Here is a 26,187-nt window from a genome sequence, read left to right on the forward strand (position 1 = left end):
TACTCATATATTCTACTTCTCCAACAAGAAAACAGATAAATTTTCTGCAGCACTTATCTGGAAGGTCTTACTTAAACTTACAGCTCTACTCCTTTCTAAAAGGACTATGATTAGGCAAAGTTAGTCTTTCCCTAGTTGTTCAACATCACTTCATCAATAACAACCCTTAACATCTAAAAACAACTATGTCTTGCTGAGGTTCTTTCAAGACCTTATCTTCATCTTCCCATGTCCCAGTTATCTGCCAAGGAGAGGAATATGTAGTTTCTCAAGAATCAATACATTTCCTGTAATACCTTTAGGATTACCAGTGCACAGATGGAATATACATTATCCTTCTACAGTTGATCAGTTTTGCCCAAGACAGATTGATGTGCTAGTAAGAGAGTAAACCCATGTACGTAAAAGCCTTTTAAAAAATTTAAAGGAAAAAAAAATGCTATATTTGCTTGTGGGCATGTGGATACATCATCTGAAGTCTGAAACATCCCATTAGAAAATATGCGAAACAAACAAGAAAATACTTTTTTGGAAAAAAGCTGTGTCTGTTTTTACTGCAGCTGTTATAAGGGCTAAGTCAGAGTAGGGAAAAATTATTGCAACTTGTGTTTTAAAGGCACTTGTTTTCCTTTTTTAAGGAAGTACAATAGCATACTTTGCTTCAGAATATTTAATAGTAGCATATTAAATATCTAAGAAGCAGTTACCAATTACAGAGAAATCCACTAGGTTTTTATTTGGGGTCCCAATTTCACTTGTGATGGGTACAGTTTCTTATAAAAACCCAAAATAAGACGTTTAGGTGGGGGTTTTTATGTGTGTTTGGTTTGTTTCGGTTTGTGGGTTTTTGTTTGTGTGGGAGTTGTGTATGTGTTTTGGTTTGGTTTTTAATACAAACTTCGAATACCTAAACATCTAAAAAAATATCTCTCACCATCTTTAAGACATGTCCAGGTCACAGGTTTAAGTCATGAGTTTTATTCAAATACATAACTATTTCTCTTACCTACAGTGTACCAACTTGCATCTGTTAATTTGTTGATTACTGCTTCCTGGTAAGTTCCATCCGGATTCTTCACTTCCACAACAGTTCCCACCTAAAATACGAAAGCCACTTAGCACTGGTGAGCTTCTACAACAGGCAATGAAGTTAACACTTTCATATTTATAGAATCATAGAATGGTTTGGAGAGGAAGGGACCCTGAAGATCATCTAGTTCTAACCGTTCCACCATGGGCAGGTTGCTCAAAGCCCTGTCCAGTCTGGCCTTGAACACTGCCAGGGATGGGGCACCCACAACTTCTCTGGGCAGCCTGTTCCACTGCATCGCAATCCTCGTGGTGAAGAATTTATTTTTTCTATCTAATCTAAACCGTCCTTCTTCCAGTTTAAAACCATTATCTCTTGCCCTGTCACTACATGCCCTTGTAAAAAGCCCCTCTCCAGTTTTCTTGGAGGTCACCTTTAGGTACTGGAAGGCTGCTATAAGGTCTCCCTGAAGCCTTTTCTTCTCTAGACTGAACAACTCCAACGCTCTCAGCCTGTCTTCATAGCAAATAGAGTTAATTCCTAACCTATTTCTATCTTATATAGACCATAGTTTTCCAGTTTCACTTGAATATACTTGTATCTCTCAAAACTCTTTAGCATTCTTCTAAAATAAGTCAACTGAGCTGATCATTTCCTGCCAGCAGGTGGGGAACAAGAACCAATTTGAGTGATGTCATTCTCTTGTATAAGAGCTTGCCATCAAATGCTCCAGCTGAGTTTTCCAAAGCAACAGTGACTGAAAATCAGAGCCAACCAAACTCTTTTTGGCTTTAAAGCCAAAAAGAACAAAGAGGCTTGCATCAGCCTGTATGCTGCATCCCCTTTAATTTCAAAGGAAGAAGTTAACATGTAGGCTATACTAACTCTAGCTTTGCAGCATTAACTTTTATGCCTCATGATCCTATGTGGCTTATGTAATAAATTGAATCTTCCACTTTCACCCCATACCGCATGTAGACATTTATGTCAAATACTGAAAAAGAATGCTTTTCAAAGTGTTAGAAAAATATAAAAAAATTTCTTACCTTTAAGGGACCCTTTATGTGGTCATCCTGCACTTCCACTGTTGAAGAATCATGTCTGAAAGTTACCTAAAAAATATAATTCAACTGACAATCACTTGATACAATTGAGCAGCATAAGCACATGCAAATGTCAATAGCCCTTCTCTTAACTCTCATTTTACAGTTAATCCCCATAACCTTTCTACTTGGTGAAAACGGCATTTCATTCATGTATTTTAGAAATATGAGGAGACAATTTCTTAGTGGTCAAAACTTCTAAAATACTTTTTATTTTTCAGAATAGCACCATTAACTCTAAAGGAAGTGACAAACAATAGTTTACCAGCGATGTTTAAAGACTCAAAATCATCTGTGCAGTTCTCTTAATGATATTAATTGTACTATGCTAATACCACATCAAGAAAGGAGAAAGTTTCAAGAGTTCTGAGCATAAATATTTGTTAAGAAACATTTATATTTCAATGCTCTGAAATCAAACTGGTTTAGCACCTATATCTAACCTCATATCATGTTCTCTTTTGCTTTTGCTGATAAAAGTTCATTTCCCTCACTCACGGTTGAAAGACTTGCACAAAAAGAGTACAGGACACAGCTGTCACCTCAAAAAAATGAACAACCCAAATAGCCTTTCAGTTAACATCAGCCTAGCCCTCATGCTGCTAGTTAACTGGAAGCAAACATACAGGCACTATGTCAAAACTAGACTAAGTAAATCTTGTATTTCCAAGGTTATTTTCCCATGTCATTGGCTGTGTTTTTAATCCTACACATGCTGTACTCAAAAAAAAAAAGTCTGGAAATTCAAAGATGCTACAGATACTCACCATTCATTTTACTCCAAATCAACCTGGTCACACTAAAAGTCACAGAATCCTCCTATTAATTACACCTGAAGTTGTATCTCCACTCTGGTTTTAAAATTATGGGAAACTGAGAAAATTCTGGCATTACATTTTATGTACGTAAGTACATTTTATTAACAGACACAAATTATGTTCTAATATTCACCAGAACACACTCGCTGGGTATATGATGTTTTATTTTGTATTCACAATAAATAAGAATGTAGCATGAGATTCAGCTGTGCAATAGTAACTCTGAACTACAACAATCCTACATTAAATCTGAGGACTTGGTTCGTGACTGTACCTGAAGTTATGTTCTCACTATTGTTAAGTTTCTCCACAGCACACAGCAATAGCAAAATTTCCTTCAGAACAAAAGTGTCCTCTAACACCAATTCTCCTACTCAGCCTTCTCAGGAAGAGTTTAGGGAGGTTTCAAAATCTTGAAAGGAGCAAGCAGCTGAGAACAGCACCTACAACCAGGACTAACAAGAGCCTACCTTGACTGTTTAATTAGAAAACAAATGTGCCCAAATGCTTTACTGCCTTCCAGGTGCTACTTCATGAAATAGTCATCTTGTCCAGCTTCTGTTAGAACCACAGCAATACATCCTGTTGTGAAAAAATGGTCTTTGCAGAGCTGCATCATCCCACCTTTTTACGGCAAATACTTTCTGTCCACTAGACAGACAAAATCATACTTTGTAACCTGAAAGCCAAAGGATTCAAGCTAGGAATTAACTAAGCAAAGACTATACCCTTCTGAACTTCAGCTTGACAGATACAGGTATTTATTCCTCTCTTTTGGGGGATTTATCAAGAAATCAAAAGTTTAGTTCAGACGCAAAGTAATCTCAAACCTGTGGTCATGTGAAATATTCAATATATCAATTCTGATTTAGAGACATCTGATTTTATTTGCTTTCTGTAATTATCTTAAATGTATTTTACAGTAAAAAGGGATTCTATTCAAAACCATGAGCCAGCCACAATGTTCTATGATGAAAGGTAAATAAAACAAATTGTTATTGTGTATTCCAGAATGTTGTTCTGTTTTGGTTTGGGTTTTTTTTAAAAGATGCCTTGGAGCTTTGACTTTTTGGGGACAAGATTTTTGATCCCAACAGGTTTTACTTCATGAGATACTCACACGTACTAAAAAAAATACTGGTTATTAACAGAAATATTCAAACTCCGAGCTCAATGTCACACCACTGGTCTTTCTTTAAGCTGAGAAAAGTGATGTCAGCATTTGTTAGTGTGGGGTTTCATTCCTGTAGTATTTGTCAGTATGGATCCCTTCTGTCTGTCTCAGGCAAAAGACTAAGACATTCATCACATCATAAACCTGTTTAGATTCAATTGGAATTTCCCTTTTCTTCGCCATCCAGAAAAGACAGTCCTGGTAGGCTCTATACAGCAGATGCTTCGTTAGTTTCTGTTCAACAAAGACCTACACAGAAAACAGTTTATTCTGAAACTTCTGTGGAGGGTGCCCAAATGCAAGTGGGTATGGATGATGGTGCTAACTGTTTTAGTATATACCACCAAAATAAACTAGCTTAAATAGTTCTTTCTATGAAGTGGACTAGCATTCTTCTAAGACTGAAAGTCTTGCCCTTCAGTCAAATTTGTACTGCATTCAACACTTTCCACAAGTCCACGCAAATCTTAAGTTTTACTGCTTCCCATGACAAAGTGTGTAATGCAGTTACATTGTTAATGCAAAATTCTGTACCATGTACAGAACCTGCCGAAGACTGCTAAACTCTGTAATACAGTACCTATTGATACTGAAATAATAAATAGCCCTGGCATTAAATTGAAAAGTTCTTAAAATACACTGGTGATGGGAAAGCTGTTATGAAGATATCTCTCAAAATATTCTAGGAAGCAGAATTAAACAGAAGGAGAAAACAAGTAAAAGGAGATGCAATTAAATGTAATTTACTTGCCTGTAGGTGACATACTCCATATTGAAAAAATTTTGTTGCCATCCTCCTTTCTCAGAGCATCTAGTTACAAAACTTAAATGAAAGCTTCAAACCAAGAGTGATGTTATGAAGTAAACTGACTTTCATTTTCCTCTAGTAGTTCTAAGAGACTATGGCATAAAATATATTGGGGCCAGAAGAAACTGTTAAAGAAGTGGAAAATAAATGCAGAAGCTAAACTACCAAAATTCCACACAAAGTATACCTGATAATAAGAACCCTGGGTAGAGCTAAAGCTGGGGAAAGACTACACATGCCATAAATCACTGAAAAGATTTTTAGGGCAAAATCAAGATGCCACTGATATATGTTCCAGGTGCAGGAAAGACAATGTAAACGGGTATTGTTACTGCACTCACACACACAAAAAAACCTCAACCACAAATCACATTACTTTACAAAGCGACAACAGTACTGAGGCTTAACTGCCCTAATCTATACGTTAACAGCAAAGATATACACACACACAAACTTGAATCCACGGGGCTTTAGGCACAGCCTCCACAAACACAGTAAAAATTCTATTCCATTTCATTTCAAGATCAAATTATCGCAGTCACCAAACTGCAAGTAATAAACTCATAAGAGCATATTTGTCAATGAATAAGTGCAAGTGGCCATCTAAGAAGGTGAGCTGAAAGCCCTCTAAAGAGGAGAAAGGAGTTAAGATTTCACTGATCTAGGCACAACACAATTACTGTACTTAAATAGTGATACTTAACAGCTTAAAAACCAATATTTAGTCACTTAACTCAATGGTGCTGTAAAGCATAGACCAGCTGATGCTGTTAAGAGTTATGACTAATGAAATTAAAAGACCGCTAATTTACTCTAACGGTTTTTAAAGATGTCAGATTTAAGACTAACATCTTATTATTATAGTTAACATTATTATCAAATAAGTGACAATAGTCCTTCCCACCAGGACTTTTGGAGATGGCCTGCTCTCTTGTTCATACATACTATAGGCAAAAATCAGTCATAGCATGAGAGCAGATTCAAACAGAGCATGACAGTTTATAATGGAGGCTCTTCTATAACAGGTTATCACCACTCACAATCCACACATTTTCACTTATATTTACAGTAGATATAAGAAAAATATTCTGCCACTATAACTCTGTTGCAGAGCAACAATCGCATTTATGTTTCTTAAGTGCTTTTGATCCTTGCTTTGTTACATTTCTGTATGAGGTTAAAAGGTAGAGCAAAAAAGTAGTACCTGCTCTCAGATTAGCAGCTTTGAGGGCAACACTATCCAAATGGAAATATAAGGCCATTTTGCAGTGTAGACTTACTATATAATAAAACCAAACCCAAACATTGTTCTTTTTATTTCTAGAAATGATACTTTAAATGTCCAAGGATCTTGCATTCCCTCTCTACAATTTTTATTTGTACTGCACATTGCTCACATTGATTCATTGAGTCATTAACTAGTCATCATAAAGATTAGGTGAGATCCCTTGCTTGCTATTCTGTAGGACTCAATATGCCAAGTCTTTCTTGGAAGACAGCAGGGTTCCATCCTATTCCTGAAGCATTACCTAGTTGCCACTGCCAAATGGCAGTGACCTGTGCTCCTGAAATAAAATAAACCATATTAAATCTACTTTCTGATAACATACTCCCATACATAAGCCTACATTTGTCATATTTTTATCAATTACTTCTCCAAAGAAAGGACAGCCTCTCAGCTGTCTTGAGACTATAAGGAAGTTTCACATTATGCTATTTAACATCCATGACTTTTTTACCCCCAAAAAGTGCTTGCAAGAAAACCACATACCTTGACTTTGACAAGTCTTTTTGCTGTCTTGATCTTGGCTTCACAGAAGGCTCCTCTATACTTTGCACTCACATCAGTGCCCACTGTGAGATAGGGAGGCTCATCAATGGCCTGGAACAGAAAGAGAAACAACTAGTTTTTAATTACTGGCCACCAGCAATATAGCTCTCATGGTCTTGCTAGCTTTTGTGGACAGTGTTACAAAACAACCCAATAAAACTTAACCTGACAGCATATGTATATCATAGCAGCAGAAACACAGAACGCAATACCAAGCTCATAAAATGACTACCATAAATATAATAAACTGATACCACAGTTGTCTGCAACCAGCACTACATAAGCCTCCAGCCTCTGCACCATCTGAAGACACAGCAGATGATCAGTTCTGCTGCAATGGTGAAGGCCAACCAAGTGCTCTGCTTTCTCCTCTAACTGCCTCAAGACCAAATCTCTTGAATACACAGGTGTTTATTTCCCTCAAACAATTACAGCTCATTTTTCATTAGTAACTAGAACTCTGAAGAGACTTGCTTTCTCACTTTTGAACAAAGTAAATATATAGGTGGGCGCTCACCAGGAGAGCAGCCCCAAGGGCAGAGTACAGTCAGGTAATAAAGGTAGGATAAACACACAATGAAGGTGAAACGCTCCGACATAAGACAAGGTTCTGTAACAAGCCACAGAGGAACAGATGACACCTAAACAGGGCAAAAAGAAATAGAAGAGGAGGGAAATAAGTGAGTTTGAGGGTAGGAGGACAACAGGGGTCCAATTAGTATGCAGAGTGAGCTCATGAAGGCTCTGTTCCTTCAAAGGAGGTCTATCTTCTCACACAACCTCTCCTAGTGTAATCTGGAGGAGGAGATTCTAAATGACTGAACCACCTCACTATCAATTCATAGAATGCCAGTCAGAAGAGAGAAGGCAGAAGGCGACACGCAACAGGAGTGAGGCACGTTTCCAAGAGCTGCACGCCTCCATGCAGACCTAAATAAGAGCTGCAAAGAGAATCTAAGCCCTTGTCTCAGCCCACATCATGTTTCCGCACCTTGAGGATTCAAACACAGTTTACAAGCGGCAACTCTGGCATACCTAGGCTCTCTGTGGGTAGAATATAGAGATAAACTCCTTCACAGATCTCAGAGCTACTATTTGATGCTGATGTGCTTGCATTCAGCATCAGGTAATTTCCATTGGTAGTTTCTAACTCCAATACATCAGAAGTAAAGGCATGTGAATATGTACCCAAATGTTTCAATGCATGATGTTTAAGAAATTTAAGCTTTGCAGAACTTGAAATTGAGAGACATGAGATGCTACAGTGTTCGCTCCCTACTAATGATGTTTTTACCTTGACCCTGTTCAAGGCTGGCTCTCATTTTCAAGTAACAGAATATATTTCAGAGTACCAGAAAACTGTTATCAATCTGCACTTAAAATCATCAGAAGCATGAATGCTCTAATGAATTCCTCCTTCTCTCTCCCTGCATGCATGATGCGTAACTGCGTGCAGAGTAGTAGGATATACTACTCTGTTAGAAGCATATCCATGATCACATACCCATTTGTATTCCAGACTTAATAAAATTCAACTAATGAGGCATCTGTTAAGAGTGCTGGGATTCTGAAATTCATTCCCTTCTTGCTTGTCTAACAATGTAAATGTACTTGCCTTCAAGGCAGGCTGCAATGCTTTTCTCCACTTGAGATGATGCTGAAACAGGGACTCTGATGGTGATAAACTGGGTTTTGCTTAGTACTCTCAGTAGAGCGTACTAAGTAGTGGCTGCTTTGCAAAATATAAATCTGAACAGGGGCAAGTAGTGATGTATTCTGCTGCAAAGTCAGTAAAGCTCTAAAAGGGGAGGCATCCCTCCTGCTCTCCCCCACTCTTTAGTGAAGAAACTACTACAATGATGATAGTATTTCGTGTCAGTTGATCTTCTAAACTTAAAAGAAATCATGGAGTATTGAGATTACTTTAACAAGACAGAGACATCCCAGATGGGTCCACACATAGTTAGAATTCTATAAACAAACACTTCAAGAGCTGGTTGTGTCAGTATCAGTCTATACCTCCCTATACAGCCAAATAAATTATCTCGAAGACCAACTCATAACGTTAACTCACAGAAAATAAAGAATGCTTTTTCTTCACTACTACTGAGCATTAACTAAAAAAGTAGTTCTACAGTGATGGGAACCAAGACAATCTGAAGCTCTGGTCTTTGTTTGGAAGTTTAGAGCAGAGGAACAGGCAAGTCAACAATTAAACTTTAAAACAGGGTTTAAAACTCTTATTAAGAGTATAATCACCAATCTTTGTGAATACTTTATCACTACCCTGGCTTATTTTATAGGATTCTTCCGAAAAGGATATTAATTTGAAGAACAAACATCTGTAACAATTGACTTCTGTCACAACCACACCAGTTAATTTCAAACTCCCCTGAAGTTCCTGTCACAATAGCTAACTCCTTTCACTGGAATTAGTTAATATTTACCATTGTAAATAGAGTAATTTCAATGGATAGCACACATATGTACCGTTTGCTTACCACTGTAGGTATGTCTACTAAAAACACAGTACTAAAGTGGCTTTTGAGAGGAAAATTTATACCAATTAAATGCATTTCTTAAATTACCACTATAAATCGTTATACATTTTAAAATAACCATGTGAAATCTTCAGTGGATACGTATAGGAAAATTTTCTGCGATTTTATTATTCCATTGAAACACAAATTATATGGGCTTTTTCTCCAAAATCACTTAACTGAGATTTTCAGAATGCTTCCCTCATTCTTACTGATAGTATCAGCTGAAAGTGATAAGTTAAAACAACTAGCAAGATGTGATGCATCATAGAGAATGCAAACTAGAAAAGTAAACAGTAATGATCAAAGTCTGGCGTTAATTTCAGATAATCCTTACCACTACTTTGTCATTTTCACCAACTCTAGATGAGTCACCTGTTCTCAGGCAGGTTTTATTCAATTCCACCAGAATTAGACAGAGATTAAAAATAAGTATACAGCTATTTTTATCTTTCTGTTATCCCTTCTCTGCTTTGTGCTTACGTCATTTAATAGACATCTTTACACTGAAAGTGAATATATCTTTGCTTATTTAATTTTGAAATGATCTGGCAGGATTTGGGTTTATTCTTTCTTTGCTTTTCAGTGCAGGTTACCAGGGAAAAAAAAAAAAACAAAAACAAACGGTATGTTAAAATGCAGCTAAAATCTGAGAATATGATTCAGAATCTTGGAAAAGGTATTACAAGCATATTGAAATTATCTTAATAAGAAGCACTGCAATGGTCTTTAAGGGGAAGGAGGAGACACAATGTTGGACTAGACTACAATAAAGAGTTCTGAACTACTTAAAATTATTAAAGACTTCATTTTCAGCAATTCTACTAGTCTCATATGTTGCTGTCTGTGGTCTCTGGGCTGCAGCCTCAGCTTCAGCCTCTATTTTATTTTAAAACACAAAGTAATCCAAACTTGCATTTACATTTTATATCTGAACATAATCTCTTGCACTTTGTAGATAAGAATCACCTTTTCAGCACCAGATCATAAAACCATCAATAAACTTTTCCTCAAGAGGAAAACTGAAAAGTATGCCTAACAGGTGTCATCATTCATTTATAATGAGATCATGAACTTTTTTCATTCAGAGCAGCTTCACCACACATCCTAGATCTCCCCTCTCTTTTTATGTTTCTATGCGTCCATAGTCTCTCCATACACCTTCCAGTTCACAGATCACAGAATCGTTTCAGTTGGAAGAGACTCTCAGGATCAAGTCCAACCACAACCTAACTCTAGCACTAAACCATGTCCCTAAGAACCTCATCTGAATGCCTTTTAAAAGATGAAGAAGAGGAAATGGAAAAGTGAAGTTGATGCTAACCTCTAGGTTTGCTTTTTCTTTTTACTGTTGGCAGTAGACTGGTACTTATGATCCTCATTGAAACCACCCACCAACCAGGCGCTTACGTGAGGGATCACTGTTTTGTTTGCATTAATGACTGAGGCCAGGCTACCAGAAGGGGAGCAGGTTCTGCTAGATGACAACGGAAGATGGGCATTCTTCTCCAAATGGAAACCGGTGGAGGGCTGTATCTGAGGCCTCACACCACCTCCCCCCCCCGGAGTGTGAGGCTGCAGCCAGGCTGGAGGCACAGAAGGGCTGTTTTGGAAAAAGACTGAGGCAAGACTGAGACCTTCCTCAGCATTTGTTGAAATGGGATGCTGAGTACTGAAAGCTGGATGTTACCAGCGGTTTGAGCAGCTCCCCAACGAACTGCAGCCAGCCGATTCGATGCTCTAGCTTCAATAAGGCTGCCGGAGGAAAACCCAGCCCAAGGGATTTTGTTTAGCACCTTAGGGACGGCAGAAGAGCAGACGGGCTGCAGCGTTCCTCCGAGAGCCTTCCTCTGCGCCGCAGGGCACAGGTGCAGGGCAGGTGCGGCCACCCCTCGGCGGGCCCTGCCGCTTTAAGAGGAGGAGCCCAAGCCAGGAAGCTGCCAGAAGTTTCTGGCTGCCTGAGCCAGCACCGAGCGTTGCCTGCCTGCCGCCGGCCTGCCTCCCTGCCTCCCTCCCTCCCTTCCCCCGCGAAGGTGCCCGGGGCTCCGGCAGATTAAGCGCGGATTGCCGTTAAACTAAATTTGTCCCTTTAAGGCGATTGCCGGGTAAAGCTTCTCGCAGAGCTTCCCGGCAGCCAGCCGCCGCTGCGGCCGTGGCCCCGACTCCCGGCGTCCGCCTGGTACCGCTTCCAACCCGCACTTCACTCAGCCCGCCTCGCCCGGGGAACCCTGAGCGGCGCCGGGTGGACCCCGTCCCAGGCGGTACCGGCAAACGGCCGCAGGCGCCTGCGAGGCGGTACCGCCCGGCCGGCCGCGCTGCTGACTGCCGCTGGGGCTGCCGCTCCGCCGGAACAGCGCTCAAGTGCGCGTTAGGGTCTGTGTCCTACATCAACAGTCAAAACCCGACCGTAATAATTTCTGGTATTCTCTTGGGTGAGCAAGAAGGGATAAAAAGGATTTCCCGCCGTTTTGCACCTTCTGTTAGGAAACCCAAACTAACAGGCAACTGCCATGCTACTACTATTACTACTTAATTTTGTTTTATTAATGGAAATAGGATGAGTAGTTTTCTTTGCTATCTCAATTCACAACTGCTGTGCACAGACGGGGTTTTCTACACACAGAACAAGCTGCCGCAGCTGAAAAGCTGGTTTACCACTTAAATAAGGAGCAGTCTCTAGGTGACCAGTCAGCAATTTCCACCAATTCAGTGGCTGAATTTTCTTTGGCAGGCAAAGCGGGCTGCTGGAAGGGTTCCGCTCCAGCCTTCGAGCTGATTATACTTGGAAGGACTGATAAATGGCTAGATGCCCACATCATAAAACAACCTGCACATCTTCTGAATTTGGACATTTACATCAGTATTAATAGTTCTGGTCTTCCAAGTGTGAGGGGGGAAACGCACAGATCCCTCCAGAGCACTATAGAATAAACATTTTAACGTTGCAATCTAATATAGTAGCATCATGCTTTCACGAACCTTTTAAGGCTGTTAAAGAGGTCAGTTTTCCAGTTTTTCCAGACATTTAGATATTTTCCATCTACATGGGATGAAATCATCCTCACACCTCCTGTTTCAACTGTGCTGCATTAGGATATTCTAATTCCTTTGTGAAGTCTGTCATGCTGTACAGCAGCTGACAAAATTGCTTTACGTTGCCCTGTGCCCATAAGCACGTATAATACAGCCTGTGTTGAATATGTTAATTCTGTCTCCTGGTCTGTATTCCTCTGCACCACACACAGGATGTTCCAAGTAAACCACATGAAAACAAGATTACGCATTCAATCTCGAAACATAGCAGGCATGCTTAGTAGGAAAGCCTGCAGGACCACTTTCAGATTAATACGCAAAGAGAAAACTGGGTCTGTACCTTCCCTTTGTCTCACATTGAGACAAAGTTTGAAAAGCCAGGATTTCAGCTTGTATTAAATATTCAAAATTTGGTGTTTACTGACTCTACAAGACTCTTGAGTCAAGAAACTAGTGAAACATTTTCGAGAAGAAAAAAAACCAAAAAAACCCACACACACTACTGAAAAGAAAGGTCTGGTTTTAGTTTTTAAATTGTAATTTAACATCTCTTTATTTTCGATAACCAAGGTTCAAAAAAAGCTTATTCAAGATTCAATATCTTCTCCCCCTTCTCACTGCCAGGCATCCAAATTAATTCTTGAGTTGAAAAAAGAAAATTCATGAGCCTCAATGTCTATTTTTTTTTCTCATTCATATTAAGAAAGGAACAGTGGCAAAACTTTTTTTCTGCTATCTATGGTAATTTGAAGTTATCTTTCCAAAGGACGCGTTTTCTCGTGGTATCACCATCTTCCATAAGTTAACATGGAAGCACCCAGTTTGCAGGCAGAACCATCACATACATACTTGACTACTCCAATCTCAGTCATCTTCAATCCCACAAATTAGTGGGGAAAAAACATCAGTAATACCCCACTACTTCAACCCAAAACCCAGCTAGATCCGCAAGTCTTCTAGTGGTGGACTTGCCAGTGTTGGGTTAATGGTTGGACTTGATGATCTTGAAGGTCTCTTCCAACCAAAATCAATCTATGATAATGATGGGCAAAAGTTTCACATAGCCAGTAACAAACTCCCATTCCATTCTGCAGAATTAACAGCCATCCCAAAGTCATCCAATAGCGTTTCAGACACTCTGGGGTAATGAATGGTTGAAAAGACTCCCTTTTCAAAAATACCATGATTTTTTGGAAAACATGTAAATCCAACACGTCCTAGACAAGTTCTGAAGAACTGTTTTCATGAGAACAGGTGAGGGGAAAAAAAAACACCACCAACAACACCAGAACACACACACACAAAACCACAAACGAACAAAAAAACCCCACAAAGACGACATTAAAAAACTTTCTGTCCAATTACCAAGATATTTATCTTAAAGATTATTACCTTAAGTATTTTCAAACTGCAGTAAGTTCCACCCAATAGCAGAGATCTGCCCACACACTGCAGAATCAATCTCTTACTAAACAGAAGTTCTGAGTGTAATTAAGAGTGCAAGATTTTGCTTACAGCTCAACCTGCTGTGGTTAGGAGGGCACTCAACTTTACAGTAAATAACATCTTCAGTAAAAAAACCTATTACTATAGCACATTTAATGCACTCAATTTGGTAGATAATATACGTATAGTTGATTTCAAATACATTCCTCATTTTCAGAGCAACCATGATTAGAAACTTTTAAAACCCTTGTACAACCTTGTTAATGAGGCACATAACTCCTCAGAGACAAATACAACTGAAACAAAGATTGAAGCCCAGAAGATAACTCCTTAAAAAAAAAAAAAAAAAAAAAAAAGTAAATCCATCGCCCCATTTTCCATCTCCCAGAAATGAGAACACTGCAACAGGAAACAGGAAGAATTCTTCTGGAAACTTATAAACTACAACATAGAATGAAGGGCAGTGATGTTTTTCGTATAAAAAGGCTATTACATGAAAGCCCAAGAGTGTGCTTATGACAAATTTTCTTCTGGATGAAAAATCAGGTTTTGGCTTGTTTTTGTTACTGTTGCACATTTCAGAGAAAGACAAAACTAATAATTTTGAAATTTCTAACGGAAAATGGTTTATTATCATCAACATTTTGCCCACAAATAAAAATTCCTGTAGGAACATCATGCTCAAACAGAACCTTTCTAAATTAAAAAAAGGGGGGGCAAGGGAGCTTCTTGTAATGAAACCTATTTCAAGTTTCAATTGAAAATCTACAGGAAGTTTCAAGTAACACCTCACTAGTCTTGTAAGCAAACATTATACAGCATGTAATTGTGGCATTTCCCCTTTTCCTTCTCTCTTCCTCCCACTCCCTGAAGTTGGAAGTTACCAGAATCCAGTGGACAGATGTCCTCCGAAGTATTAAACCAACTTCTGACAGCTTTAATGTTCTCTACAGGTGCAAAGGGGATATTTATTTTATTTCAAATTATTCAGTTAGAACAGTTCAATGCTTAGCTTATTTAAAGTTCTTAAAAATGTGAAAAGGTGCAAAAGCTGATTTTCCTCTCTGTTTAAAAATGAGCTATGTGGAAAGGATTTATAGGTTCTAACATCATGAAGGACCAAGTGACCCAAAAAGAGAGGTTCAATTCAGTAACCACACAGCTGATACTTCCTTTATTTAATTTAACTGTTTTAAGTGCAAAATAGATTTTCATTATCTTTACTTATCTGTGTAAAGTTGAATTTGTATGGAACTAGTAGTAACACTACTACTTGTTTTGTTTTTGGAACTACACCAAGTTGATAGATACAGAATTATAAAAATATTTTAATTCTAGTGAGAGAATGAGAAAGATTTCAAAGAAAAAGATTTAAAAGTCAGTCTATCCTAACTGTTATCAAAGAGCAACTTCATTCTCTACCAGAAATTTACTGAGTTGGGTCATTTTCAAACATTCAAACTGTAATTATGGCACTTCCTACTCAAAACAGACAATCCAGAAAAAATACAGTATTTCATGTTTTGTTTTTGTTGTTTTTTCCCCACCACACTGAATAAAAACCACTGAATTCCAGTTCTGTTCCTAATTCAGTCACAGACTTCCTGCACAAGGATGCAAACCAGCAGGCACGTACCAACTTTCAAGTCTGCAGAATGGGGCTAATGCGTATCTTATCTTACTCAAGGGCAAGTAGGCATTCAATGTTTCTCTGCTACTTCCAGATCTAAGAATGGAATTTTGTATTCTTTCTATCAGTATAGCATATCACTCTATAAAATGTTTTATTTAATCAATCACTCATGAACCACTGATCAGTGTCTCTAAAAATAATGCCAATTCTTTACAATTCCTTCTGTAGGTATCTTCTTGTTCTGTATTGCTGAAAAAACACATAAAGGAAAGATATTTTGAATGCCTGTTCCTGCTGTTTATCTCTCTGAATATAAAATCTTTTTGGAAGTCAATCATTGGCATAGCTACCAGACTTCAATTTTTCTGTAAGGTTTAACCAAATATTCAAGCTACTTAGCATTATAGTTTAGCACTGCAAATCGTCCAACTTCATTAATTTTAGTCAGACTTTTTTGATATGTTCCAAGTGAAGTCTGAACATTAAACTTCTACATAGTACAGATTTTAAAAAATGTAATAACTTGAATTAAGGAGCTTCTCAATGAAGACTTTTTTAGTCACAGATATCTGAAAGACTTGTTCCAGATTTCATGTGTTTAGTGCAAGAACAAAAACATATTCAGGTATGAAGAATTTTAAGACCAAAAAAAAGGAAGCAATCAATAATATGTTTGTTATTAGAGGGTAAAATAATTTAGTAAAAAGAATGTCTTTGACACCTGTTTTGCACTTGAAAATAAGTTAGATTAAATCTTTCTCTTGACTTTTTTTTCAACTAAAAGCTTCAGATAATACTTAAGAGCATTGTTTAAATTATTCAGTCTGGATAACTTGCCTCAATTTTAAAAATGTGCCACAATTCTGTCTAGAGATGCTGCTTACTCTACGAAAAACTTCGGATGTTTCAAAGAACTGAAAAGAACGATATGATAATGATATGCTTATGTTCCAAATGGATTGGAACAAAAGATTATTAGATAGTTTAACCAAACAAACCAGTCCAGGCTGTTCCTGAACAACATAATCAAGTGACTAATATAGGACCATATGAAGGCTGAAAAATGAAGAATGAAATCTCAAGAGAAAAGAAAACATTGGTTTTAAAACCATTTGATAATTCTTTGGCAATATTTTTAGTTCCACTCAAAGATCATTTAATGATTGTTTTCTTTTTAATAAATTAGTTCTAAAAAGAAAAAAAAATCAGTATAACACTATATAGAACAGAAAAATCTATATGTGTGAAAGGAATTGTTTGTATCATTTTGGTTGACAGAAAAATATAACAATCTTTTTAGATAGTGAAACTGATAGGAAGAACAGGAATGGTAAATAGAAATTAAAATAGGATCATTTTCCAAGAATATTGAGTTTTTTCACTGAAATTGTAGCATATTAAGCTTCTGTTTATTATAATCTATTTTTAAAACTATTTTCTATCATGTAGAGCTTCAGAAGTAAATTCATACCACAATTTGAAAACCTGAACCTTAAAAAGAAAAAATAAAAACAAAACAAACCATAAACCATGACTGCTTTTTCTATAAATACAAAAGAAAATTTCTTGCCTTGGTTTATTTCCATACTTATTACAAAACTTCCTAAACTAATTATTGGGATGGAAATGGGAGGAGGATTTATTTTTATTCCTAGATTAGAACAGAAAGAGAAAGCTGAAGGGATGACGTACTCATCCAAAACCCCCCCCAGGAGAATGAGATTTCTCAAACGTTGACCCAAGTCAACTCACTAATTACAGCTATGATTTTCTCGGCCTTGTAATGTTTAAATATGTATTGATAAAATTATATTCTGAAATTCTAAGCATTTTAAGATGTTATCTTGTATATTTGTATTAAATCATTACTATAGCTGATCTGTAATTTAATACAAAGGACTTTTTTAACATCACATTAAAAATGTAACAGAATAACACATTTACCAGAGTAATTACGTAATTTAAAAAAAAAAAAAAATGAATAAAAAAATCACACGTAGCCTTTGGATTTGTTTTTTGTCATTGTTGCTAACTTGCAGAATGATGGGGGAGTACCGAAAGTAATATTAAAGCTACACACAACTGTCAACCAATAGGAAACAAAAAAAATAAATACGAAACAAACTGAAAACACAGTATTTTTCTTATTAAGAATCAATCCCTCCTAAAGGCAGATTATTTAGTAAATTAAGCACAACCGATCTACACATCAAAGCTACGCACAAATCCAAGTATACAGGAACTAAGAATGTGCGCACTGTGGTTCTAGAGACAAAATGTGTTTGTAGCAGCCAGCTGTACACAAGAGTCTGCCGAAAGCATGGTAGTATAAAATGGCTAACACTATAGAGCAACACAAGAAATTTTAGACAGGTGAGGTGAGATGCTTAACTCTGCCCTGCTCCCTCAACTACTGCCTAGTCATTCAGTGTAAAACTGCTGGCCAGGGACAAGACGTTCAGATACAACTGTGAAAATTAGTTTATAAAGTACCTACAGAACATCTGAAATAACTTGATCTAACCACTTAATCGAAGACTCAATTAGGATGGATGTGATTTCTGGGAAAAAAAACAAACAAAAAATTACACATAAAAGGTTATCAAGGCTGTTCCTCTCAGTAGGATCATTTTAGCTGCATTATTCATAACAGATGTCTGTCATATCTATTCTTAAATTCAGGAGTGACTATTTCGCACTCTCTGCATACAACATATTCCACTGCTTACACTATTTCGCACTCTCTGCATACAACATATTCCACAGAGTTTTCCATAACATCTCATCTAAATATTCCCTGCTGCTATTATTGCTTGTCTTATCAATACTGCACATGGAGACCAGTGTGCTTCTGCTTTGTGGCTTTCAAGAGATGTAACTCCTTAGAGTAACCTCATCTTTATAAAAAACAACCAACCAACCACAAAAGGTTATTGTGTAAATTTTACCTACAGGCCATATTTTTAAGACACCTTATACTTCTAATTGCTTTCCCCTGGAGTTTGATTTAATTACCTCAACATATTTCTTCAAGTTGGTGCCCAAAAATTGACACGGGTATGGCCTAATTGATTGCGAGAAAAACAAACCAATTATTTCACATGATTTTCAAATAATACTTCAATATTCCAGCATGACATTTGCCTTTTTGGCATGATTATGACATTGTCTCATGTTCCATTTATTTATTGGCTATTTTTCCCCAAGAACTGTCCCCCAGGGGACAAGGAAATACCAGGCAGCACGTTCCATTTTCAATAGCAGCAAACTGTTAACGTGGCACATACCTTACCATGAAACTCTAGCAAGTGTGCTGACTGTTGATGGCTCCCCAGTTTAGCCTGTTGGCTGTCTTCAATCCCAGATGCTAAAACCTTAGATTAAAAGGCAGCTCGTGCAAAGTTCTCAGTTCTATGTACTGGGAATCTTGGCTTATTGAATAAAGCACCCTGCTCTCTCCCCCAGAGGATCCAGACTACTGCAAATCCACACCATGAACCACTTTAAAGGAAATGGGATATCTGAATGAGTCGTAGGTGCTTGCAGACAGGTCCCGTGCTAACCATCCCACAAATTCTACCCTACTTTGTAAAGCGCTTCGACCTGACTACTTGTCTTTCTGCCCAGCAGCAGAGCATCCAGTGCCACATGCTTACATGTTCATAATACAAAGGAGTATTTTGTATACTGCAGTGCCCTTACTCACACTGAGAAGCATCACAAACACTTCCAGGTCTGCTGCTTACGGTCCTTCACTGCATTTGGCCCACAGTGTCAGACTGAAGTGCTCTTTCATTGTGTAGGAAAGAAGCAATATTGCAAGATTTTTTTAATCATGCAGCCTAGGGCATTAAAAATATCCCCTGGCTGCAGGATGAACAAAGCTTTTAGGTTTTAAAAAAGTATGTTAACATTCTGTGTAATTAGTTACTTGGAGAGATCATAAAGGATGAAATTAATATTCCATCTCTTCAAGGCTTTAAATCAACAGTCTTACTAAATACAACATTAAAGGAATGATCAAGCAAAGTTCGAGGTAGTAGTTCAGACTAAGCCTAATCTGGCTATAGGTATTCACACTCAAATTATGAATCAACAAGGAACTCTCACAATTAAAACACAATAGTGTGATAAAGGCAGCTATGGAACAGGAAAGATTTCTGAAGAGTTATCTATGCTTTTCAAGATTCTGTACATTACCCCATTGACTAAGTAACCAAAGTGACCAGAAAACCACTCTATTCTTTTCCAGCAAAAGCAATACCAGCATTACCACTTCTGATACATGCTGATGTGTGTCAAAATTCATTCTTCCACCCCCAGGCACTTGTGCGATGTCTCAGACAGACAGGAAGTATACACATGGTTTCATCGCTGGTTAGAGCTCAACTTATCATAATACTAATTTTAAAAATACACTGTACGCAACTCCGCTCAGCAACAATCTGTTCACTTCTTTAGTTTTAAAAGCTCAACTGTTGCAGTCAGTCCCCACTTCCTCTCAGCAAATTATTTAGGCCAAAGCTGGCTGCCTTGTCCTCGTATTCACTGCTCTGAAATCCTGCAATCTTGTGGCTATTACAGCTGTGGGTTTTTTTAGCCTCAAAGGCATCCCATTATAATGGATTAGAATTTCATAATGCATTTTTCTTAGTACTTACAAAAAAATTGGTAACATAGCTTGTAGTTAATACAGTTGCTTATTAGATTTTGGAAATTGCAATACTCATAATGCTTTATCTGTTAAAAGGAACAGATGGAATAGGCCCTTTAGTTCAATTCAGGAGGGGAAGAAGAAAAACGGGCTATTTAAAGAAAAAGGAATGTGATTTTAAGTGAGAAATTACTAACGGACAGTTTCTGCTGTATTTGCAACCCAAACTACACAACTACTTGTATAATAATAAAAATATAAATCTGTCTTGTGTAGAACCGTGTAAGTTGACAAAATAAATACCAAGAAACAAAGCATCACAACAGCCCTGAATTCTACAGAAGTAATGAGAAACTTCTAAAACTTGTGGTTTAAGACCTAACTGGTACAAAAATAAGTATATGTCTTGTTTATGCTAGAAATCTAATCCAACAGAACTGTTCTGACAGCAAGTCACATTCATTTACTTGTTTTTCCCTGGAGATTTTGAATGTCCATCAGGATGCAGTTTTGATCATTATGCAAAGTTAGAAAACCAGTCTAGTAAAAAGAGTTGAACTACTTCAGTCCTTTAAGAATAAAGCCAGGAATGCTAAGATAAATATTCTAAGATCTCTGTCTACCTGCAGAAAACAAAAACAAACAAAAAAGTAGCCATCAAAAATAAAATCAAATAAAATGGGTTTAAACAATCAAAGTTGTTGACAGACACTATCTACTGCTAAAGGCAGTTCTCCACTTCTGAAACTGAGGGGTGCTGCTACAGGATCACCATCAACAGTCAAAGAGATGGGGTGTTCTTTCATGTTTCTTCTGTGAGCTGAATTAACAACTGAGATTAGAAATGGAAGGCCTTAGCCCTCCAAACTCAAATCTACATGAACAATGCCTCTCCCTGTCCATCCTCCCTTTTGCATCAGTTCTGGTACATGTTTGATTAAAGGCTAAAGTGATTTAACTCACCAATTCAACAAATAGCTATCTGTTTCTGTTACTTTTGCTAAAGTAGTTTTCTTCCACTTCAGTGAGTTGAATCATTTCACTGTAAGATCAAACACCAGAATTAACAAAGTAGGAAAAAAAAAAAAATCAATGGGTAGACTGGCAGTCTGTCTCAAACTATAACAAGAAGTAGCACTCCATAGCCATTGTTTAGAATTTGTAAGGTTCTTGCAAAATATATAGAAACTTCAAAAACCAGAAAATACTCCTCTTCCCCACCATTTAATGTGTGTAGGCGATAGCATTTTCTGTAGCTACCTTTTAATTGCATACTATAGATTTCCAACTTATTTTTTTCTAAATTCTAAAAATTAAATGTATGAAGCCCCTAGCTGAAGGAGGAAGATGACATTTACCACACTACTTGTGTTGGGTTTTGTTTGTGTTTTTGTTGGTTTTGTTTGTTTGCTGTTGGTTTAAAAAACTAGATAATCAAGCTAACTATCTCCTCTTCAAATGATTTTCTAAACTGGCTTTCATCCCTGAATGCAAGTCAGAGATCTGGGCGCCTAAGAAACAGCTGTCGGTCCAACATCTCCAGTAAATCTGTGAAGTGGCTTTACCCTGGCTGTACTGCAGTAGTTGCTAGATGAAATGCAAGTTTGTATTCCAAGTCTAATCTACTTGGATAGCATTCAGAAAACATTTTTATATAAAGTTTTCTATCCACTGCACACTATTTGCAAACAAAGCAGGTATTAGCTTTTCCAATGAAACATTTTTTCAGGTGAAAAAATATTGATTCAACTGATCATTTTGCAGGAGTGGACCGAGTGATGAATTTTATAGGAAAATAGCAAAGCACCATTACTACTCTGTTACAGAACCAAACTAAATAGGGGTTTTTTAATTAACCTGTTTTTGTAAAATAAGAAGTCCTATCTTAAACTGAAAACTAATTGCAAGATTAATTTCAAAACTTCATGATTTCCCACAAAATAGAAACTTGGGTTAATTCAATTTATAAATGGCATCAGTCCTGTCAAAAATAACAATGTTTGGTTTGACATTCCAGAAAGTGTGACAGCTGATGACTGGATGACAAAGAACTTGTACCAGGACGATGACCCACTGTTGAGACAGTCTTTAAAAGGCCTTCAGGGAGCAGAGATCTACAGTATAACAAGAAAACTCTCCAGAATCATAGAGCTGGACAAGCAAAATTCCTCAGAACAAGTCACTGCTTTCCACAGGGAAGAACAGATCCTAACTCCATTGAGTTTAACAGCAACAGCAGACACTAAAGCACACTAGATCCAGAAAACCTGAGTTTCAAGTTACATCCATAAGGCCAAAGAGATCAAAATATGAGAAAACATTATTTCAATTGTCTCATGGGTCTTGTGTGGATTTAACCAGGGGAGTCCATTAGCACCTGCTGACACAGCACATGCACTCAGACAGGCTACACTTCCAGGAATATGGCTATGCAGACTTCTCCCCTCCCTTCACAGAGCCTGACATCACTATTAAAAAAAAAAAAACACAAAAAAAAAAACACAAAAAAAACCAAAAAAAACCAAAAAAACCACAAACCACTAAAGGAAGGCTAAATATCACTACAAAGATAATTTCAGTCAATTACACCTCTTGCATCTAGTTTCTTCTGCAAGATTCAGACTTGGCGATAGACACATCTAACTCCCCATTTCAGACTATATTAAATCAAAAGCATATAGCACAAAGATACCTCGCCTACAGAAAAATGTTAAATTCTCCCACCAACTTGCCTTTTGCTTTTCTCCTGCTTTTCCAAACATGTTATTTTCATCTGAGACAAAGTGTAAGGTTCAGATTCACTAAGATCTAAACACAAATAACACTTCAGAACAGTCAAACCAGGTTCTGCTTCACTTTCCAGTGACTTGCTCTGCAGAACTGTCCTCAAATTTCTCCACTGGCTTCAGCAGACTTAGCATACACAGACCAACAGTCTTTCTTCCTTTCTAGCTCAGTGCCAGAAATAGCTTTTCAGACTCTTATTTTGCAAACCAGCCAAATTCAAGCATTTTTCATTTGTTTTGGGTTTTGGACGATCTTTGAATTCAACTATATATACAATTCCTAGACTTTTCCTTAGGTTCTGGTGTAACCAAATCCTTATTTGGAACATTTTGGCAGATCTTCACTCCTGGTCTAAACTAGCCTTTTATTTCTAGTCAGTAACCTGCTATTCTTGAGTCTCCAGGGAAAAAGGTTACACAAGAGCTAACAAAGCACGTCTCATTTGGATAGAATAACTAATACACTAAGAGTGCAATATTTTGGCTTAAAAATAGTTGGTCCCTTACATTTGGCTTTCCAGGAATTCCCTATGCCACAATTATGCATTTAAAACAGTTAATATAACAGAGTAAAACTGGAATGAAATTCATAGGCAAGCTAGCCAACAAACTGAACCTTTTAAAGAACTGTAGGTAATTGGGGGGGGAGGCTGTATATGAATAAATACTTTTGCATAATAACTTTTGGAAAGTAGAGATTGAAAGTATTATGCTTTACAGGTATATCTATGCTGGTCTCTTTGCAATGTATTTGGCATGATACATTCTAGATATATTTTTCAGTGTCCTGTAGACTATCCTTTCGTATGTTTTGTTTCCTTTTACTCTTAGTAAATATTTTTCTCTCTAAGCATCCTATGAAGGGGATTCTTTTTCCTAACAAACAATTATTAAACATTCTATTAGTTATTATACAAATAGCATACAAGAACTATACACATGCAAAACATGAGTAGTATGTTAGGCTTAGTCCAGCAGAGATGTCTAAAGTACAGGGTTACCATCCTTGAACTGCCTGTAAGTCCTATTGCAATTCAAATATGTATCTGCATATTACATCTTTCAAAATAGTCAAGTAATTCTTCAGCTTCCTCTTCCAGTAAAAAAAGGAGAGAGGAAAAAATAAACAACATGGGAACTTAAGGTACCTACTATTATGTATGCAAAGAAGGGAATATATATATATGCGCAAATAAATATAATTACAAAATGACAGTTACATCAAAGGTTTGTTCTGGGGTTTTTTGAAACTTTTCAATGTACTGATTTTTCTGCAAAATTCTAGTGGATCTGTATGTCCCTTAATATTTAACAGATGTACAAACAACAAGCTTGCTTAATTGTATCTTCAGATGTCCTTAGAAGCAGGCTACAGAACCCTCAGCACCTGCAGATCAGTGGTTGGAAATCACTGCTCAGAAGACAGCTTTTGGAATCAGACACAAGCAAGGTTAGAGTGAAGTATTAGCATGACTATACACATGGTGTTATGCAGAAGTATCCAAGCAGCACTGAAACAAATTCAAATTAAGTTTAGTCTGCCACTACTATGAAATGGTTGGCTAAGACTAGAGAAAGCTCCCAGTCAAGTAGAGCAGACAGTACATCGGTTAAGACTGTAGCTACGTAACCCACATAAATTCTCTGAGCCTGGAAGAAAAAGGAAGGAACATTATTTTCTGTTAAATCTAGTGGTGTTCTCTCACCAGCACCTATTGGGCCATTGTTGACATAAAATATATCCACATCCTTGAAGAATATTGATGCCTTAACTAAGCTGGACACTGGATAGCTAGAGTAGCAAAGAAATTAGTACAGTGAGTAATTTACCTGAAAAAAACCACAACATGGTAAATTATAACTCATGCTGAGCTTTGTACTCTGACAAATGGACTACTTCCATATTGGCACAGCTACCTGTGCACAGCATTGCACTGTAAAATCCCAAGAGATGCAGCAAGTAAGTGAACCTGAAGTTATCCCAACAGAAATTGCAATGCTTCTTTGCCAAATCGTAGCACAAGGCAACCCATACCTCAAATCAACTTCTGGTTGAGCTACTATGGGGGATGTTAAATTTAAAGAGCCTTGCTGTGGCAGAATATTCTATTGAATACACTTTGTTTCCACTAATGTAACCTTCTGCCAGAAAAAAGTATACAATTATTTTATACAGTGCACTTCTCCTTCAGACAGACAGTTCCTTAAACTGTTCAGTAAATTGTAACTCCTCCCTCCACTCCCCAAGTTGTAAAAAGACATACAACTCATCTGCACATCCCACCTTCCCCAGATTAATAGAAAAAAATACCAGGAGTATATCTTCTGAAGAATTATGAAGACATATGTAACTCAGTACAATTTTACATGGATAAGAAAAAAAAGTTATGACTGAAATTTTAAGTTCACAACGGTTGTTTTGTTGTTGTTTCATTTTTGGTTGTCAGGTTTTGTTGGTGGTGGTGGTTGTTTGGGATTTTTCCTCATAAAAACCACAGTATTCTTTTAAGAATATTCTTCTATGAGCTAGTTTTACAAGTTTCCTAACTTGTAGGAACACAATCTATAACTTGTAGAAATCTAACAATTATAAGCACACATACAAACTCCTCTTCCATCTCAACACATTTTCTGAGAACACTACTGACCAAATATTCCTGTGTGGTCAGTAGCTGGGGTAATACAAGAAAATTGGTCATTTCTCTTTTTCGTCCCTTTCAACTGCAGCATTCATCTGGATTCCAGAGTTCTTTATCTAAATGTAAGAGTTCAGTATTTAAGCCTTATGTTTGTGAAAGGAGGTTTTGGGGGAGAAAAAAAAAGGCTAAATGCAGAGATGCAAGCTTTTCCTGTTCAACTAAGTTCTACTATTTGAAAACCCTTGCAAGAATTTTCCATCAGAAAATACACATAACAAACCAAGAATGCAAGCATTAGAAGTAACACAGATATTAAAAAAAGAGAAATAACAGGTTGAAGATGAGTTTAATAGGAGATTTGTCAAGTGCTGCATAATCACAAATAGTTTTAACATATTTTAGACGCCTGCTACATAGAAAGTAAAATGCCACCATAGCACTATAGGGAATAAGAACACTATACAAGCAGCTGGTATTCAGCTAGGTTACCTTTCAAAAATTACAGAATTAAATGACCTAAACTACTTGTTTCATACCTTTTATCCAATTTAACTTCCCAGAATGCTTCCATTTCTTTGGCTACTCATTGCTGCACCTGTTTCCAAAACATATTCAGCTGGCTTAGCCTGTGACTAATGGCAGCCATTTCCAGGGAGTGGCTATTTAAGGAAAGATCCTTGTTCTGATTCCAC

At 37.3% G+C, this 26,187-nt stretch overlaps 1 protein-coding gene across 4 annotated transcripts in view; it reads right to left on the reverse strand.

The window, feature by feature from the left end:
• The window catches only part of ARID4B (AT-rich interaction domain 4B), an 89,784-nt gene that overhangs the window by 51,578 nt on the left and 12,019 nt on the right, over positions 1-26,187 (reverse strand). For all 4 annotated transcript variants that reach the window (XM_065631644.1, XM_065631641.1, XM_065631643.1 and 1 more), the window contains exons 3-5: positions 6,705-6,815; positions 2,077-2,142; positions 1,007-1,097 (exon numbers count right to left, since the gene is read on the reverse strand). In XM_065631644.1, coding sequence (XP_065487716.1) covers positions 1,007-1,097; positions 2,077-2,142; positions 6,705-6,815 — 268 coding nt within the window. The remainder of the gene's footprint in view (positions 1-1,006; positions 1,098-2,076; positions 2,143-6,704; positions 6,816-26,187) is intronic.

The sequence above is a fragment of the Caloenas nicobarica genome, chromosome 3 (assembly GCF_036013445.1).
Source record: "Caloenas nicobarica isolate bCalNic1 chromosome 3, bCalNic1.hap1, whole genome shotgun sequence".
NCBI lineage: Eukaryota > Metazoa > Chordata > Aves > Columbiformes > Columbidae > Caloenas > Caloenas nicobarica.